We start from the raw sequence: 19,460 nt of genomic DNA on the forward strand, positions 1-19,460 counted from the left end.
AAGGCTGTTTTATTTAAAAAGAAGAATCTGAAATGTAACTAACACTAACCTTATTTTTAAAACAGTCAAAAATTTTCAATGTCGAATACAAAACCCATTTGGAAAAAAGTACTTTATGAAAGACAACCATATCCAGATAATTATACTGATAAAAAAATCTTTCTACGCGATTTGAGGAAAAATATAAATGTCAGGGAACTTACATTTACAGAAGCTGTCTTAGGATCCCTGCTAATACTACAAGAATTCTGCAATATAGTTACATTTGTATCAATCTACTTTTATTTATTATATGAATGGATCGAACCAGTTGTTCTACTTACTTGTATGAGTGTAGTGACTATAATAGCTTTCATATATTACATTCTAGTGTTTAGTAAAAATGTAATCCATAAACTTGGAAATGATCTAAGAACTATTATCACATTTATAGTTGTTGGTAGGCTCTTTTCTCCAGTTCTTCATACACTTACAGATACTGTGAGTACAGATACCATTTACACTACAACATTCTTAATGATGGCAATACACATGATTTTCTATGATTATGGAGTAGGTGCAGCAATTGTTTCCAACAGTGTATCCTTGAGCACAGCAATTTTTGCTTCAATTTGTTTAGCTTCAAGACTGTCAACGGCTTTTAATGCATTCATTTTAATGACAGCAGCAATAGAAATGTTTGTACTATTTCCAATTTTATGTACTGCTCTGAAAAACCCTCTTTATTTTGTTTGGATTCTTTTAATAATAGATATTTATTTGTTGGTGTATTTAAGTAAGCTAGCACTTATTTTATACATGTCTACAGTAGTTTTAATAAGCATTGTTTGTCCTTTTTTATTTGTATATTTGCAGAAACATAAGGAGACAATTTATGGTCCTTGGGATGAAGCTGTAGTCGATGATGTAGACAGCATAATTAATAATTTTCAGATATTATAAATACCTTTATCGAGTTTTGTATTGATTTGAATGAAATATATACAATTTTAATATTGCGGAACAAATATTTTTATCAACATATAACTACATTATTCAGAAAATTTCACATAGAATTCCTAGAAATAAATAGAAACTCTAATTCATCCTCACCTTAACTCACTATAGTATTTTTTACTGCACTAATTAGATTTTATCAAATCATAGTTTTCACAGAGTTAGAATGTTATATAGCATCAGATTTTTATATTTGTTAGAATCATTTGAAAAGACTTTTAAATTCCCTTATTGATTACCATTTAAGATGCATCTACTAGTTACAAAATTTATATTTGCAGAATATTTATGAATATTCTGTTGGAGTTGATTAGAACAGTAGCTTCCAATTTGGAAAATAAGTAGGTACATTGGTTAACACAGAATATTGTGTTTAGTAATTTCTAAATATTCTCGTCTATAAGGCTTATTACAATTCCCCTACTTGAAAATAAACACATCATTTGGCTAAACTTCTTAATGAAATAAGGGAGGATTTATTCAATAAACTCCATTTCGTTGCTACCTAAAATTTCTATCTGAATTAAATTTTCGTAAGGTCTTATCAATACTTTTTGACGTACTATAAATTAGTTCAATTAGGAGATTTAGCTTTGTAACTTTATTAAAAAATGAACCTTAAACGTAGCCAAAATTATATTACACCCTACAAATATACTGTAAAAAAATTTTAATTCGAGTTTTCTCACAAGTACAAGTGGCACAATCATCATATCGCTAGCATTGAAATGGTTCAAAAATACCAAAAGATATTAAAGACTAGGTCAGAGGCATGGGCCAATTGGTAGGAGAAACTTGAAAAGAATGTTAAGAAACCCTTCACAACTAGATTGGGATGGAAGAAATCCCTATTGAAATGGACTTTGCCAAAAAATGTATTCTATTTAATAGATTTATAAAATTATCTTTTCTATCAACTGTACAACTACTAATATAGAGTTCCTATAAGTTTTTCTCTTCCATGACATATCCAGAAAAAATTAAGATTTCCAAGACACTCCCAAACCAATAAAAATTCCAAGTTCATTAATTTTAATTTAGGTGTGTCCAAGTTCAGGATTGTGATCCGTTTGAGCTGCCGTACGAAGATATGGAGGCATATAAGGACCAGTGACCACGCGTTACCAAATTAGACAGATTGGAGTACCTAGTTTTCCGTACAAACTTTACGACCAATGAAGATGTGAAGAATTACAAGAGTTTAGAAGCTCACTTCTAACCTTTTATTTCGTTCTCGTATGAAAGTGCTGCCAGGGGAAAGTGTGATAGTGCTTGGCAAGGTTTGTATTCCACTTGTTGTGCTTGTGGCACCATAGTGTTCTTATTTCCTCTTGTTCGTCCGGAGTCAGGATTTAACTCTTATCACATTTTATCTTAATGTCCAAATAACTTTTTTTCTCACTTTTATTGCTTTCAATTCTCCTAAATAATTTTATGTGTGTCCCTATATCTTTTCATTTGATGAAACATTATACACATGAATAGTATTTCTGTCTTTCACTTGATTTCAATTTCCCTGCTGAAATTGAGATTTTTTTCAGATATTTAGGGCATCAGATCAACAGATCATCTTAGACATTTCGATATTTCCAGACTTTTACGGAGTCTTATTCAGTTTAATTTCATGTGTGAAAACCCAAAATTTTCTCTATTATATTCACGTTGAATGGTTTCATCAGGAATATGGACTGATGATCAGTGTAAAGAGGATGTAAAAAAGAACAAATATGGGAAATTAGTCCTTGGTACTATCCTTCACACTTCTTTCCATCAATCTAGGCTTTTGAAAAGACTAAAAAACGAAATTTGGCGTAATATTAAATAGCAGTTAATATATCACATCTCTCAAATAGTGCCAAAAGTCAAAAAATTAGCAAACATCTTTTATTGTACCATTGGTGCTATAAAACTCATATAATGTCATGAAGAGTTACTATTATAGTAACTCTTATCAGTTTTTGTGTTATCATCCGAAACGCTCATTATTTGATAGCTTGTTTTTTTGACTTGACACTATTTGAGTGGTGGTGCGATATGTGAGCGGTCAGATTGTTTATAAAAATTTAACGCGGCCCACGACAAATTTTTTAGTCTGACAAGATATTTATATACTATGAATACAGTTCACATCTTTCAGTAATTCTTTAAAAGAATTGAAAGATGAAGGTATGATGCTATGATCACCCTGGGTTGCTTATGAAAAACGCATTAACAATACGACCGACGCATAGTTGTGGTATCTGATCGCTAAATGGCGCTCGCATCCCAGGGGCAAAAAATATAACTCACATAACTTGTGAAATCCCAAGAATAAACTATTGAAAATACCAAACCATAAAATGCCGTAGCAATGGGGTTTTACTGTACCTCCACATTGAAATAAAATACCATTTGGAAAGTATTTTTTTATTAATTATTAAAACTATACATTCTACTTATGTGTAGCTTGTTGCTTACGCATTTGCGTCAATATGTTGGATAGTTCTTCACGCTTCCTCTTAGCTCTGATGTGTGTGCCAAGACGCCGTTTCAAGAATTTTAGGGCTCTCTTATCCTTTGATACCTGCAAAAAAATTGTATTAGAATTTCTTGATTAAACCTTCTGAATAAGCTATTTTTAATGTTAATATCTAATTATCTTAAAATGCAAAGTTATATAAATTATTAGGTAAACTACACAAATATCAAAATGCAATCACACTTAGATTTTTCAGTCTCAAAGTGTCAAAATTCTAAAATACAATTATAAATTTTGCTTGGTCATTGATATATTTTTCATTTTTTGTTAAAAACCCTTTTCACACATTTTTTGTAATTGACTGTTTTAAGAATTTATTTATAATAAAGTATGTTTTTTATTTTGTTGATTAATAATGCAGCTACATTATATTGACCATTTTGATGACTTCTTAATCAGTTTTCCAAATATTCAGATATCTGTTGTATGTAGAAAGCATCATAATTTTTAACATGCTTATATTAGCTTCACCTGTATGTAGGTTTGTTTGTTTTTAACTCTCCTTTGGACTAAGATCAAATGGCTTATTTAATTAATGAAAATTTCGTGCAACAGAGGATTCGACCTCCGATCTCAGTGTTGGAAATTAAGCACTCCAAAGAACTTATCAACTCCAACGTTGCAGCTCGATAATTTTGACGAAATGTAAGTATATAAGCAGTAGCTAAGTTATTATATGAGGGTGGTATCAATGAAGTATTGTTTAAAATAAATAAAAACATGTTTTCATAGCATATAAAACTAAAAATGGAAAAATATAGTTTTAAAAAACTGAAAAACACACTTTTAAAGCACATCAAACTAAAAAGTGAAAAATGACCTTTTTTAAAATAGCTTAATACAATAATGAATGAGACAGATATTTGTCGGATTTTTAGGTAGGATAAGAGACAATTTTCATATGAGGAAAGTTTCTTGGAGTTGGTCCTGATATAGGCAATAATGAGATATATACTTATTGTGAAAAAAGTGTGGGCCACTGTATTTCGTCTTTCTCATAAATCATGCTTTGGACGTTTACAATAATACTATTTTTCATTCTTTATTTTGTAAGCTTATTTCAAAAATAATTTTCAACTTTCAAGTTTGAATCAATTCCAGGGGGTATTCTGGTCTAGAATTTTGAAAAAATCGCAATATGTGTTTAAACGGATTTTTATAAATTTGCATTATTTCTGGAGGTACAGTAATTTTGTGACGTTGTGTTTCTAAGATGGCCCAGCGGAACGAGTTATTCATCTAGAATTGTTTCTCAAACTCTAAACACGTTTTTCTCCAAACTACTTTTTTTTGAAGTGGTTGACATATCTCAAGTTCTACCCGACCAATTCCTTTGAAATGACTAAATTTTAGGTTTCTATACCAGAATACCCTCTTAAAAGAGTTTTTTCAAACTATATTTATTACAAGAAAATTCCTATATTACTTCTTCGTATATACGAAAATTGGGAAAAAAAGACTTATATCATTTTATAGACAAAGATTGTTAGTGCCATGTAATGTTTTGATGGATTAAAATTGGAACACAACATAAAAAGTAAACACTATACAATAGTAGTTATTGAATCAAATTGATCTAAAATAAAAAAATTAATATTCAAAAAATTAAATATAAAAGGATTAAGTAGTCAGTTCAATGAGTTAAATTTATAGTACATAAAAAGTTCATTCAAAAGTGACATACAGATATCAATAATGCAAAAATTGTAAAAATGATTGGAAAATTACTTTTTCAAAAGCCAGAAAATCCCAAGTTATATAAACATTCATAAAAAACTTATTTAGGATTAGAAGATAATAATTATTAATAGTATCAACTTTGAGAAATATATTCAAAAATTTATAATTGATTACATATTGTAAATATTATAAAAAATATATATTCATATAAAACTAAAAATTAAACAATGTGATAGTAGAAAGAGTTATTGAAGTGAAATAGCATATTCAATTGGCAATTCTAATCCAGTTTCTGAGTTAATAATTGTATGAGCATATTAATCATGAAAATTACAAGATCTGATAAAATTACATACCTTCAATAATTCCATAGCTCTCTTTTCATACGGAGCATGTCCTACTACTTCGCGGATAATGTCTCTGACGAATTTAGTGTGTTTGGTTTGGATCCCCTTCAACCTCGCGGGACGAACTTTATTTATTTTAGATTTGCTTGCAATTTTGGTGGTCTTATGGCCCTTCTGAAGACCAACTGCTATCTCGTATCTTGGAGCCATGCTAAAATCAGGTTAATGATTAATTAAGAAAATATATATCATTGATTAAATAAAAAGATTATTAAATTAAAATTTAGATAATTGTGAAACTGTTAACATAAGCTTTACCTACGCTTTTTGTAAAACTTACAACGTGATTCTCGTGTTCCTAGCAAAATCACAAAAGAAGGATACCACGGAACACAAATCTAGCAATGGTTGACATTTCCGATTCCGATTCAACTTCAGAATCGTTTATTTAGGCAATTTTTAGTGAAGTAAAATTTTCATTATAGGGAACTACAAAGTTATTTCTTTCTATGTGGCTTCGCAAATAGGATATTTTATTGCCTGACCATTTAAATTTTATTTCTGAGTGACTAATGATAAAATTAAAAATGTTTCACTTTCGCAAATGCAAATTAATAATTTTAAAAGCACCTGTATAATGTATTCTTTGTAAAACTTTAGTCACATATTGAACCTTAAACTTTATACATCAATGTCAAAATTATCTGTGGATAAACTGTCAAACTAAATAACCTGACGTGGTGTATTGAAAAATACCATTTTTGGTTTATTTCATTAAATAGTATATGGAAATTGTGCCTATAGAAGATTGTTATATCAAATAAAATTCACATTTAAGCATTACAAATTAAAAATGACGTATGTGACTGGTAAGTTTTCGAATTTCTTCTGCTTTGCATAATTCCATTTTATTTTGGATTTTTAGGTGGTCAAGTTCAGCAAAATCCTCCCTTGTTTACACGAATTTCAAAGATATTTGATGGTGTCATTAACTTCATCATTAATTTGTATGTATCCTAGAATAATATATTGTTATTTTTTTGATATGCAATTTCACTATTCTCTACAGTTTTGTTACACTGATTCCAATTGATTACAACAGCCAAAGCAGTTCTAGTGGCTCTAGCTCTTACAGGGGAAGTGGTAGTTCCCTGGGTCGCGGTGGCGGTGGAGGAGGGGGTTGGGGTAGTGGAAGACCATTTGGGTAAATATTTATATGATTTTTAATATAAAGGAAGTTTTAACAGTGTTCTTTGCAGACCTGGGGGTGGTGGTGGCAATGGTGGAGCCAGATTCAGAACTATGAGAGACATAAACCCTCCAACAGTTGGTGGTTGTCCTGGAGGATCTTGTGGTATGTGAGGTGAATATTTGATTCCAGTGAGGACAACATACTTCACTAAAAATTCCATTATATTTATTGTATATTTGAAATATCTAATTCTAGTACTATATTTTATTTAATCTATTCTAGTTTAATATAAGGAATTTAATATATGTTATACTTATTTCTTTTGGTGTTGAAAAAATTATAATAAATGTTTAAATAATTTAATTCATTAATGATTTGAAATTTCTCAATAAACAATGGTTTTACATCAGTTTCAACAGAAATTATTCTTGTTGCTATTGGTTATCACTGGGTCAGTATACATCTTTCAGTTCCCAATCTTCCATATTTTGTGCATCATCAGCACTACCATTGCTTCAAGAGAGTTGAAGATTTTTGTAAGTTTTTTGTTTCAAACAAAATGGAACTGCACAACACTAAGGCATGCTCGATATTTTCTTCAACTGCATCGTTAGGAAATTATATTTAAACTATTTCCACAAATGTGACATCTTATTTTTAGAGCTATATTACTTGCCAATTGGGGAACATGAAAACGGAAGCCCATATTGAAATCACATTGAATGGTTAGAGCCAGCTGGCATCTATTTTTGCGAAATGTGAAAACATTTTAACAAGTGAAGACCATTTATTGTTACAATATGACTTAGTTTGCTTGGGCTTGAGTCATTGAGAAGGTTGTCTGATTTTGTTTGCAGTTGTTGGGTTAGTTTCTCATGTGAAAAATTCCTTTTTCTATAGCAACCAATTGAGGCTCCACTGGTATCTGAGACATTTTCACTTTTCTTGCCAATGTAATAAAATATGGTTTCAGTAGAAAGTTTAAATTTTAAATACGAACAATTTTGCAATTTTATTTGATATGGTTGAATTTCGTATTTTCATTTTACCTTTACTGAATGTTTAAAAATATAATGAATTAATAATAAACATTTGCTTAAGAAATATATATATGCCAGTAATAAATTTTATTTTTATAATTTTTGAACTATTTACATTAATGTTATTAAGTAACATTCAGGAATTTTTGTTTTAAATTGAACTATTTAAAGTGTTCGAACACAATGGAATTTTTCACTTGATCCAATATATGAAACACTAGTAATATTTAAGACTTTATTTAAGTACATACACATATAAATTAGTTTAGAAGTGTTAGCAATTAATTGTTTTTAAGTACTAATGGTAGTACAACCAATGGTTCATTTTTTGATGGGTTGTCTGAGTACAAACTCCATGTTTTAGCAACACAATCGAATATACCTGAAAACAAAAATTGTAATTATAGTATAATTTTTAAAAGGTTGTTTTTATTCTAATGTCTGGGAAATTGTAGTTTCTCGAATGGAATGTATATATAAACACTACAAAAATACATAGTGAAAACTATCATGTAAATAAAGTGATAGATGTATACTTTAATTTGTGACTTAAAACAAAAGAACTGACTCAGGACATTATAATAAAACTAAGAAACATCTTACAAACATATATAATAAAAATCTAATAAGTTTACTCTTATGAACTGCAACATTGCTTGAATATTTTTTCAGGTCATCTATAGACTTGTCCTCTTCTATCGCTACCATGTAGACACACTTGCTTTTGTCTAAGAAGAGAACGGAGCTCCATTGTTCGTCAGTCCAAATAACGTATTCTGTGGCAAATTGTAGACGGGCTACTCGAAGGGCTGGGGTTAATTTGGTGCCAATAGCTGGCCTTTTTGGCTTAAGGTTAGCTGCCTTAAGTCTTTTCCTGGCCGACTAGTCACTCATTGCCATTCTTCGCGTTTTTCTGAGCTCTTGTTGGACTTGAACAACAGTGAGGGCTCGATTTCTCGGCGACAATGAATCGTATATTCCTTCTATGCACCTTTATCACCTGTTTTCTTGGTAACGACTGTAAACTCTGGGAACTTATGTTCAGCGCACTGGTCACTTCTCGCTGACTCTGGCCTTGTTGCAATAGGGTGACCGCTTGGGCGGCTTTATCACTTGTGTCCATTTTCAGGTATAATCCTTGTTTGTTGTTAACGGAGATGCATATTGGTTAACGTTTGATGGCTAAGTGATAGTGGTGGGTCAAGTAGATGACCCCTTATAAGGGTCAGTTACCCCTAATTATAACTATCGTTAATAAGCATAAAAAAGGGTGTTTAGCGATCAAAACATATTGTTGTTATTGCCAGTGACTTGCGATTGTAAGAGTGTCGTTTAAGTCGATTTTTTTGCTATATATGGGTGATTCCGTTCTAACTGTGATTTTTTGTATTCAAAATTTCAAGATTTTAAAATTTAACTTTTCTAACTTTTTTATGCATATTATTCATCTATTTTACTGTAAAAATAAAACTCTAAGAGGAATTTACTACAACTTCAAAGTATCACGAGCAAGACACAAATGTCGGATTTTGAGTTCCACGGTACTGACTCATTTATCCACGGTACTGACATGGTAACTTAAGATATTAAACAACAAGTGCATCAATTTTCCTCAGTTTGATCATAAACATTAGAATTTATAAGGTAATTAGTTTAAATCATTTGTTACGACAAAAAAAATTAATAATTTATCGGTAAATTCTAGGAATGGACATGACACGGTACTGACATTCAAGTGATGTATGGTAACTTAAGATATTAAACAACAAGTGCATCAATTTTCCTCAGTTTGATCATAAACATTAGAATTTATAAGGTAATTAGTTTAAATCATTTGTTACGACAAAAAAAATTAATAATTTATCGGTAAATTCTAGGAATGGACATGACACGGTACTGACATTCAAGTGATGTAGTATAAGTTTTCTTTAAGTGGCAAGTTATATTGTATAAAAATAATGTTTAAATATCTTAAGAATTATTCAATTAACACAAAATTTTTATTAATTGATTATTAATTAATGACTAGTACAAAAAAACAATACAGGACATTGAATATCACAGTTATAATGGAATCACCCATATGTATTATTTTAGTTGTTCGTCTTTGATATTAAGGATGTATGCAATATTAAAAATAATTGCTACATCGTTTTTTGTCATAACTTGTTGATGATTGCCTAGTTTTAAATATTCATGTTTAGGAGTAACAACTACATATACAGGGTGATTCAAAAACAGGGATCTCGTCTCTGGGATAGGTAGAAAAGTGAAAAATATTTAAGGAGTAAAAAAATTTAGTAACGGCATCCGTATTCAATATAAAGGACGTTGAAGAAAAAAATATATACACATTTTTTACGACTCTCATAAAGGGCACTAGTCACACGGTTCGTGCCAAGTAGTATTGAACATAACTTTCTTAATATTAGAATTATTAAGCAAAATTTTAAGTGAACTTGAACATCATTTAATTTTACACCAAAAAGGTGTAAGATAAAACTCGTAATTGTATAGCGTTTTCAGAGTATTTTGATTTGAAAATTATGAAGAATTATGACCGATGTTGGTATGAAGTAATACATAAATTAAATAAAAAATATGTGATGAAAATTAGGTGTTCAAAATAACCTCCGTTTTCACGAATATACAATTCTATCCTTTTTTCTGAAGAATCCATTAATCTTCTAAACAGTTGGGAGTCAGCTATGAGGTCATTAAAGTGACGTCGAATTCTGTTTTTCAATTCTTGAGGTGAATTTACCTCTGTAGCATAAACTTTTTCTTTAAGATACGACCAAACTAGGATTAAAATCGCCTGTCCGTAAAAATAAAACATTTTAAAAACTTTGGATTGAGGGCTGACCTTTCATGTAATGTTTAACAAAAATCCACTCCACTCTAACCAGTAGACCGTCTGGCAAGAGGTCTTGGACTTGTCTGTAATGATAAGGATGTAGCTGTTGCCTTTAAGTATCCTCCAAGTACTTAAAGAATTCATATTTATTTGTTTTGCCACATTTTTTACGCTAACTGTTGGATTTTGATCAACTGAATTTAAAATCATATCTTCTTTATTAATGGTTCTTGTTCTTAGCCTACCAGAATTAATTTTTTTAGGACTCACATTTCCAGTTTTTCGACAACGTCATTCAATGGCTCTAAATGTATTTTTACTTGATAAGTTTCTTCAAGGAAACTTTTGTGCATAACGCTGCACTAGAGTTTCCTAAACACTCGCCTAAGGTTAATAACATGTCAATGTATTCGACATTTGAATGTAACTAAAATTATCTAATTTAACAAATAACAAGGTTTCAGAAATGTAATTATTATTGACTCAACGTCTTAACTATCAATGAATGACAGTTTTCCATGGAAAACTCAGAGAAAATGCTATTGCCGTGTAAAGTCGAATAAGTGTGGGTATTCAGCTATTGGGGGCGTTAGTATGAAACAAACAACAGTTTTAATTCCAGGACCACAATCCATGATCATCAAATTGTTTGATTCATACTAAGGCCTCCAATAGCTCAATGCCATACTTTTTTGACTTTGAAAAACAAGTTAACATAGACAAATTTGATATCACTGCTTTGGTTCTGTTTTAAAAAAATTCACTCTCTATTATAGCTTTTCTGAAGTTAGATTAAAGGATACAAAGTAGATCCAACCCTCAGGTTTGACTACTATGAAGTTAACATAGAAAAATTAAAACGGATCCTAATTAATAAATGTATAATATAACTTTGAGAAACAAGATCCTATACAGATTAGACTGAATTTTTGTGAAACGTTAAAGAAACGAAAACCATCAGTCTTAGTTTTTTTAAATGTATCTGTTTTATCGATGGGGTCTCATTTACGTGACAAAAAACACAGTACACAGTATCGAGTTCATCAAGAATACCTTTTTGGTGTAAAATTAAATGATGTTTGAGTTCACAAGAAATTTTGCTTAATTAATATAATATTGAAAAAGTTCTGTTCAATACTACTTGGAACGAACCGTCTAACTAGTGCCCTCTATGAGGGTTAGACATAAAAACAAATTCATTGGATATATCAGCTTCCAAAACACATTCGTATGAAATTTCAATACAATGTTACCAGTAGTTGCGCCAAAATAGAAAAAAATGTGTATTTTTTTTATTCAATGCCCTTTATCTTGAATAAGGATGGCGTACCAAAATTTTTTACTGAGCAAACCTCAAATATTTTTCAGTTTTCTATCTATCCTAAAGACAGGATCACCTTTTTTGAAACACCCGGTATTTTGTTCTTACCAATGTAACTGAACTACAAGTTAATATCTAAAAAATAAAATACTAGGACACATTCAAATACAAGATTAATGAAAATTAAGAATTAAGAACAGAATATAGTATATAGACACTACTAACGGCACGTGCTAGTAAAAGGGAGATTTAGAGATTTCCTCAATTTTTAGGACCTTCTTGGTCAGTTCCCCAGTTTTCTCTGTATCATTACCTTTGAGAAACTAGATGGAACTTGAATTGAATGAAGACACTAGTGAAATACATATTTAAGTGAGAAATAACACCATTTCAACCATTTTTGTTAATCTACCAGTGTATGATAAACTTCAGTATGAAGGAAATAAGAACCGATTAAATACATACCTACTGCAACAGTTTTAACATAATTGTTCGGTGTGTCAAGAAATACTGGAAAATTAGGATTAGTAGTATCGCTCAACATTTTTAGAACATCATGTTTTTGTTTTGGTGAAGGATAGGTTGCGAAAGTGGCCATTCTATTTAGGCTACTATTTGTCATATTTTCATTCGTTTCATCTATTTTGATTCGCAGATATCTAAAAAAAACTTAATAGTAACACACAATATCACAAAGTGAAATTCGAAACAAGTGATACCAGAATAGGTTTATTCTTGGTAGCTGCACTGGCAGAACTAATTCAGGAAGTGTACACTTAATCATTCTCTGTAGCTAGTGTCGCTGTTCTTAATAGCAATGCAAGAGAACTAGTTCACCCAGTTCACTGTACTGCTTGCACTGGTTCTAGAGTCGGTTCAGCCAGTGCAGTGTGCATTAAGTGTAATCTGGAAACGGTGGCACTACATCTTCGTCATTGGACGAATGTAAATATTAAAAAGTACTAAATCGTTTTCAATTATAGTTAATACTACAAGGCAAGAATCACATCAAATAACCTCAAATACAACAATCAACAAATGCTCCATTGCATTTGAGGCCCTCAAGTACTAGGGCCCCAAATCCATGTAAAAAAATCGTGAAATGTTACCCACAATATCACTTGGACTCGGTCAATATCACTCGATACGGAAGCAAAGAAAGCTTATAAACCATGCGCGTTACAAAGATATTTTCCTAATGAATTAGGATTTGCGCATAGGAAGAATATTAAGTTGTTATTAAACAAAAATCCCTTCATTTTACAACAAACCAAACAAAGAAAGAAAATAGAAACATGACAAGTTATTTCTTCTTGCTTCAAAGAAAAAGAGTAGAAAAACAAATTTAAATAAAGTTTTTTTATCTTTCATAATCAATTGCCGCGTCATCATAAGATAAATCATTTTTTCTGTATCATTTAAAAACAGACAAAAAACAGAACAGATAGTATCAAATCCAGGCAGAACCTATACTGTTTTAAGAAAATTACTCTCCATTCAGGCTTTTCCGCAGTTAGATTAAAGGATCCCCCCACAAATTTTGATACAGGGTCCATCTAAGAGAAGCTACGACCCTGATACAGGATTTACATAAAGAATGTAGATCCAACTCTCAGGTTTGAATTCTATGAAGTTTACACAGACAAATTTTATATTACTGCTATGGTTCTGTTTTAAAAAAATTCACTCTCCATTTAGGTTTTTCTGAAGTTATATTAAAGGATCCCCCACAAATTTTGTTACAGGATTCATCTAAGAGAAGTTACGCTCCTGATATAGTACCTACATAAAGAAAGTAGATCCAACTCTGAGGTTTGAGTTCTATGAAGTTAACAGACAAATTAAAACGGATCCTAATTAATTAATGTATAATATAACAATCATAAAAAATAGGATTTTACAAACATTAACAAACTCGAATTATGAATTGCGTATAATCTGATTCGATACAGTGCAGTGTAAGTGAAAATGTAATGTACTCATTGTCCTAACAGTCAAGATGCAATGCTTTTCTATAAAAAAATGAGAATAAAACATCATTACTAATGATAGTTTTAATGTAAATAACGCAATTTTTGTTCCTCAAGTCAATACGGCGGCTGTTAAAAAATATTAAATATTTTCGAATTTTCATTTATTAATAAAGAAATTCTATAACTCACTTGTTGGTATGGATAATACATTCTCCAGGACTAGCAGTAAAAACGTTCAATTGAGATTCTTGTTTATCGGAAGGTGCCATTTCGGCATTGTGAAACATTCTGTCCCCTTCTTGGTTCAAAAAAGTCATGTTAATTGAACAGCCATTACCGGCTCCACAACCTCGATCCCTTATAATTTCTTGAGCTTGGACGAAATTTTCCGCACCCAGAAGACTTCTGGTAATAAACATTCTCGCTGGAAATTGATAACTGAGTTTTATTCGAATAATTTTGTTTAAGATTCGAGGGCTGTTTTACGGAAGGGTGACTTCAATGAAAAAGTTATATTAAAGTAAAACAAAATATTTTATTTTTAAACATAGTCTCCATAGTCTCCTTCTAATTCTCCACACTTAGGCGATCTAATTTCCAATTTTTCCAAGCCAAGTTCGGATAATTTTTCTCTAACGATACCTTAAATTGGCAAGCAATGAAACTTACACCTTTGGAATCCTAAATCCAGGTGGCCATAATCCAAAAAACGGTTTTTGCTTTCTTCGGACCGCTTCACTCGGATGAAGTCCATTGTTTCAACCCAAATATCATTTACTGTGATGTATCGATGAAGAAATTTGATTTCCGTAAACATTTTTATAAATTTTTGATAAGAGCAGAGTTTTGTTCAGCATTAAGTAATTGTTGCACCCATCATGCAGATAGTTTTTTCGGATGTTCCTTAACTTCGAGTCCTTGCACACTTCTGGAATTTCTTAATTGTATTTCTTTTGTTTCAATTGATCTTTCAGAGCCCTTAATCAATATATTTCCGAAACTCCCGGTTTGGTTTTATCGTCACTTTATGTACACTCGAATTTTTATATAACGCCTTGTTTGATTTTCCGATTACCTCTAATAATCCCAATTTTTTTTTATTTATTTTCGTAACTCCCCGTTTTTGTTTTTTATAGTTTCTTTTTACGATTAATTATTATATATGAGTAATATAACAATAATTATAATCTTCATTTAACATTATTATAAGGTTCCTAACTCTATTAATTTTGCTGAAACGAATTATTCTGTTTGTAGTCTGCTACCGTTATATTTCATAACAATATACGAGGGCCATTTGTTTTTCAACCTCTGATCGCTCCGTGCAGACGCAACCGGGCATATGCTCTAGGCGACTGTGAAGCTCTCGCACACTCCACCATTGTTGACATTTAGGCGTCAGTCGGCGTTGTGCTACAGCCACGTAAACATGTCCGCCATTATTTATGCTTCCGCCAAGTGTGAATTGCGAAGTTTGATTCATTTTCTATAGGCTGAAGGTCAAAGTGCTGCAGAAATCCATCGGAGAATGAGTCGTGTGTATGGGGAAAACTTCATGAGTGAATGGTGTCGAATGTTTAAAGATAGCCGTAATGATGTGCATGATGAAGGGGACCAAGGACGCAAATCTGTCATTTCAGATGACCTGGTTTAACGAGTTGAGAGAATGGTTAAAGAAAACCGCAGATTCACCATTACTGCTTTGTCTACGGAATTTCCAGAAGTTTCAAGGTCTGTGTTGTACTGTAGATGAATTCATTGGCGGCAACTTACTTTGAAGAGGGTATTTAAAAGCTCCACAGATATGACAAATGTTTCAATCTCTCCGGTGATTATGTCGAAAAATAACCGTAATGGTAATAAAATGATTGTTTTATATAAACTTGTCTTTTATTTATAGCCTATCGGAGGTTGAAAAAAAACAGCCCTAATATAAAAATAAAAAACCTTAATTGTTCAGTTAGAATGAAAATTAAAAGAGCAAGACAGGTGGAATCAATTTTAGATAAACAAATTAACATGTTAAATAAAAATAAAATAACAGAATATGGATTTGTGAAAGAGGTCTCCTGTAGATACAAAATGTAATAATTTTTATTATTTTTAATTTTATGTTTTGTGTTTAGAAAATAAAATATTTTTCACTGAAATACACTGTAAATATATATTTTGTTTTTTCATTTCATAATTTAAATCCTGCTGCATAATCTTCCGCCACGAGTTGTTTAATCTTCATGACAAACACGATCACGAGTTGACACATTGTTACAGAAGATAAAATTTTATGGTGAGTATTAAAATCACGATTTGACGTATGCCCAAATTCCAGAGGACTGGAGTGTCTGTTTAGAGTATCGTTTTCAATCATTTGGACACATTAGGGCTTAAATATAAGTTAATGGTTATTTAATTATCTATTTGAAGACAAATTAGTTGTGTGTAATTAAATTTGAGGCCAGGAAATTATACCGCGAGTTTTAATTTATCCCATCTATCAATATAAATAAATTTCAACATTTCAATATGTTTATATATAAATTGTACTATATTGAACAATTAAACAAGTACATACCAAAAAACAAACTTCAAAATTAACTCTGTTAAATCACATAACAGCGAAAATTAAATATTTGTGTGTGTTCATATTTGCATGTCGTACTTACGTGTTTTTCCAGGATATGTGTGTTTAACACTCAAAGTATTAATTGTAAATATTAGTCCATGGTGGTTATAACTCATGGTATATCCCGGTAAGTGACCAGCGTAACAAAGTGAAGTGAATTTTTCTTCTTTGAATGGACATTTTCCTTCAATTTTATCCGGTATAATATGAGCGGAAACGAAATAAATGTGGTTTAAAACTTCTCCCAAAGCATCTTCTGTATGACCTAATATTTCCTGAAAAATGTGAGAAAATTGATGCTTTTGAAAGTTTGTGAATAACTTATGGTAAAGTCCTTTTATCAACAATTACAGAATTCCAAAAGCGGCTTCGGTTGAACAGCCTAGACGGAAATTAATAATTTTATTTAAGTAATTTTTTACAATCACTGGTTTTGCTTATTACTGGCAACGAAAAGTTGACGTTTACCATGTACCGTCACTTTAAAAAGAACTAACTATATACCTTTTGCTGCTTTTAAGATTCCAAAGGAATCGAATAGAATTTTTCATGGTTCTAAATCGGTTTTATATTGATTTACAGGTATTGAAAGCTAGAAACAAATTTTATTATTTTCAAGGAATCAAGATTGATTCAAACAGGGGATGTAAATTCGGCAAAATTAATTATCTGACCTACAGTTTCACGAAGATCATTTTAAATGGTTTTCACCCTAATTTGCATTTTAGTACAATAATATACTTAAAAACATCCCTAGAGTAGATATTTATATATTAGAACAAAAGAATAAAATTCTTGGAAAATCGTAATCATTGTTAGAGCAATTTTGCACGGTAAACTTTTGTTGTGGCATAAACTACTTCAATATTACTTTACTAATACCATTCAAGCTGATAAAACTAGATGGAAAAGGCAACATCTGTATGAACTTGACACTTATGCCACTCTACAAATAATTTTCCATTTCTGCAAACGAGAGTCCGCGGATGACGTATGTGAACGCCCACGCAAAATATTGCAAGGAGAACAGGTCAACAAAAAAATTTTTTGTTTGGTGCCGCTAATTCTATGTTATAATTTGGTTAATTAGTCCGCAAGACGTCGTGGTAAGCTGTCAAAATCGCGAAGCTACGTTCAGGTTTGTATCGATCGATCATAATCTAAAAAATGTATTTTATTATACTTAATGTCATTGTAGTTAATTAATTTCTTTTTTAAATGACAATATCGATATGCCGTCGTCGAGAAGGTGTTGTGTAAATAATCCAAATACATTTTGTTATATTTGTGGTGAATATGTAGTAAAAAAGTTTAGAAAATCTATAACAGATGCAGTGAAGAAGACATACATTGATTACTATAGAGATGAAAGCTCTGGACAAACCGTGGGTTCCAAACATTGTGTGCAAGTTGTGTAGAGAATATTTAAGACAGTGGGCAAACGGTAAACGTAATCATCTAAAGTATAGTGTGCCGATGATTGGGACAGAACCGAAAAATCACATTGATGACACCTGTTTTATTTTTGTGTTGTAGAATTACATGGTATAAACAAAAGAAAAATGACATATCCTGATTTACCGAGTGCTAAAAAACCTCGACTGTTTTCAGGTGACGTACCATCTCCTATGAGTCAAGATGTGACAGTGATAGTGATTTTGAAGTGTCAACAGAGCGTCCACTTTTTTCTCAAGAGGCTTTAAGTGATTTAATTAGAGACCTTGACCTTTCGAAAGAGTAATCGGAGCTACTAGCATCTAGACTCAAAGAAAGAAATTTGTTATCTCAAGGTACTAAAATAACATTTTATCGTGATCGCGAAAAAGAATTTCTTCCATTTTTTAGCTCAGAAAATGATATAGTTTATTGTAATAATATTGGTGGCCTTCTAATGAACTTGAGACTCTCAAGGTACAAAGCTGAAGAATGGATATTGTTTATGGACAGCTCTAAGCGAAGTTTAAAATGTGTTTTACTAGATATTGGTAATAAACATGCAGCTGTGTCTATTGCTCATTCAACGAAATTAAAAGAAGAGTATCAAAACATGGATCTTGTTTTAAAAAAACTTGAGTACTCGGAGCACCAATAGGCTATATGTGTCGATTTAAAAATGGTGAACTTTCTATTAGGTCAACAGAGTGGGTACACTAAATTTCCATGCTTCATATGTTTATGGGACAGAAGGGCAAAGAAAGATCACTGGATCAAGAAAGATTGGCCTTTGAGAAATAACATGACTGTTGGCAAACAAAATATTATAAACCCACCTTTAGTTTCTAGAGATAAGATTATTTTGCATCCATTGCACATCAAATTAAGACTTATGAAGCAATTTGTTAAGGCGTTAGATAAAACTGGTCCGTGTTTTGAATATCTTTCAAGAAATTTTCCCAGTTTAAGTAATGAAAAACTAAAAGCTGGTATTTTTGATGGTCCACAGATTAGACTTTTAATGAAAGATTTCATTCATTCAATGAATGATTTAGAAGCAGAGGCTTGGGAATCTTTTGTTGCTGTTGTAAAAAATTTTCTAGGAAATCAGAGGGCCGAAAATTACAAAGAATTAGTTCATAAGCTCATAATTAGTTTTAAAAATCTTGGATGTAATATGAGAATAAAAGTACACTATCTGGATAATCGTGGTGCTTCTAACCTGTTATATAATGAGTAATTTAATGTATTTAAATGTTTTGAATTAAATGTTCTTTTGTTTTTTTAATAAATTTATTTAATGTTTTTTGATTTATTTACCCTTGCGGAAACGCGAAAACTACACGTAGCATTAAAAAAGTAAGTATCAACTTTTTATCAGGGTACCGAACGTACTTGAAATCTATTTTACTTTTAGCGGCACCAAAATCATTGTAGGCCTGTGGAATTGAATCATGAAGAAGCCAAGGACCTCACTAT

General features: G+C 31.2%; 4 protein-coding genes across 7 annotated transcripts in view; 2 read left to right on the top strand and 2 right to left on the bottom strand.

The window, feature by feature from the left end:
• Window positions 1-60: 60 nt before the first annotated feature.
• Window positions 61-1,007, top strand: LOC130891252 (phosphatidylinositol N-acetylglucosaminyltransferase subunit C). Its single transcript, XM_057795885.1, has one exon. It carries the CDS (start codon window positions 79-81, stop codon window positions 940-942), a length of 864 nt encoding a protein of 287 aa, XP_057651868.1. The 5' UTR covers window positions 61-78; the 3' UTR covers window positions 943-1,007.
• A 2,379-nt stretch (window positions 1,008-3,386) lies between these two features.
• On the bottom strand, window positions 3,387-5,965 carry LOC130891160 (60S ribosomal protein L36). 3 transcript variants are annotated; one of them, XM_057795745.1, is made up of 3 exons: window positions 5,882-5,965; window positions 5,551-5,752; window positions 3,387-3,559 (listed from the first exon to the last, which is right to left on the bottom strand). In XM_057795745.1, exons 2-3 carry the CDS (start codon window positions 5,749-5,751, stop codon window positions 3,428-3,430), a joined length of 333 nt encoding a protein of 110 aa, XP_057651728.1. In that variant the 5' UTR covers window position 5,752; window positions 5,882-5,965; the 3' UTR covers window positions 3,387-3,427. The 3 variants fall into 3 exon arrangements, with proteins under 3 accessions (XP_057651728.1, XP_057651729.1, XP_057651730.1); XM_057795746.1 differs by having other exon boundaries at window positions 5,860-5,954; XM_057795747.1 differs by having other exon boundaries at window positions 5,864-5,916.
• A 234-nt stretch (window positions 5,966-6,199) lies between these two features.
• LOC130891423 (glycine-rich selenoprotein-like) lies at window positions 6,200-7,096 on the top strand. Its single transcript, XM_057796169.1, has 4 exons — window positions 6,200-6,410; window positions 6,467-6,548; window positions 6,611-6,745; window positions 6,801-7,096. The coding sequence occupies exons 1-4, from the start codon at window positions 6,395-6,397 to the stop codon at window positions 6,901-6,903; spliced, it is 336 nt and encodes a 111-aa protein (XP_057652152.1). The 5' UTR covers window positions 6,200-6,394; the 3' UTR covers window positions 6,904-7,096.
• An 898-nt stretch (window positions 7,097-7,994) lies between these two features.
• The window catches only part of LOC130891422 (beta-alanyl-dopamine/carcinine hydrolase), a 52,086-nt gene continuing 40,620 nt past the window's right edge, over window positions 7,995-19,460 (bottom strand). For both annotated transcript variants that reach the window (XM_057796167.1, XM_057796168.1), the window contains exons 4-7: window positions 16,588-16,822; window positions 14,114-14,348; window positions 12,417-12,610; window positions 7,995-8,155 (exon numbers count right to left, since the gene is read on the bottom strand). In XM_057796167.1, the coding sequence (XP_057652150.1) occupies window positions 8,055-8,155; window positions 12,417-12,610; window positions 14,114-14,348; window positions 16,588-16,822 (765 nt within the window). In that variant the 3' untranslated portion in view covers window positions 7,995-8,054. The remainder of the gene's footprint in view (window positions 8,156-12,416; window positions 12,611-14,113; window positions 14,349-16,587; window positions 16,823-19,460) is intronic.

This window comes from Diorhabda carinulata, chromosome 3 (genome assembly GCF_026250575.1).
Source record: "Diorhabda carinulata isolate Delta chromosome 3, icDioCari1.1, whole genome shotgun sequence".
Lineage (NCBI taxonomy): Eukaryota > Metazoa > Arthropoda > Insecta > Coleoptera > Chrysomelidae > Diorhabda > Diorhabda carinulata.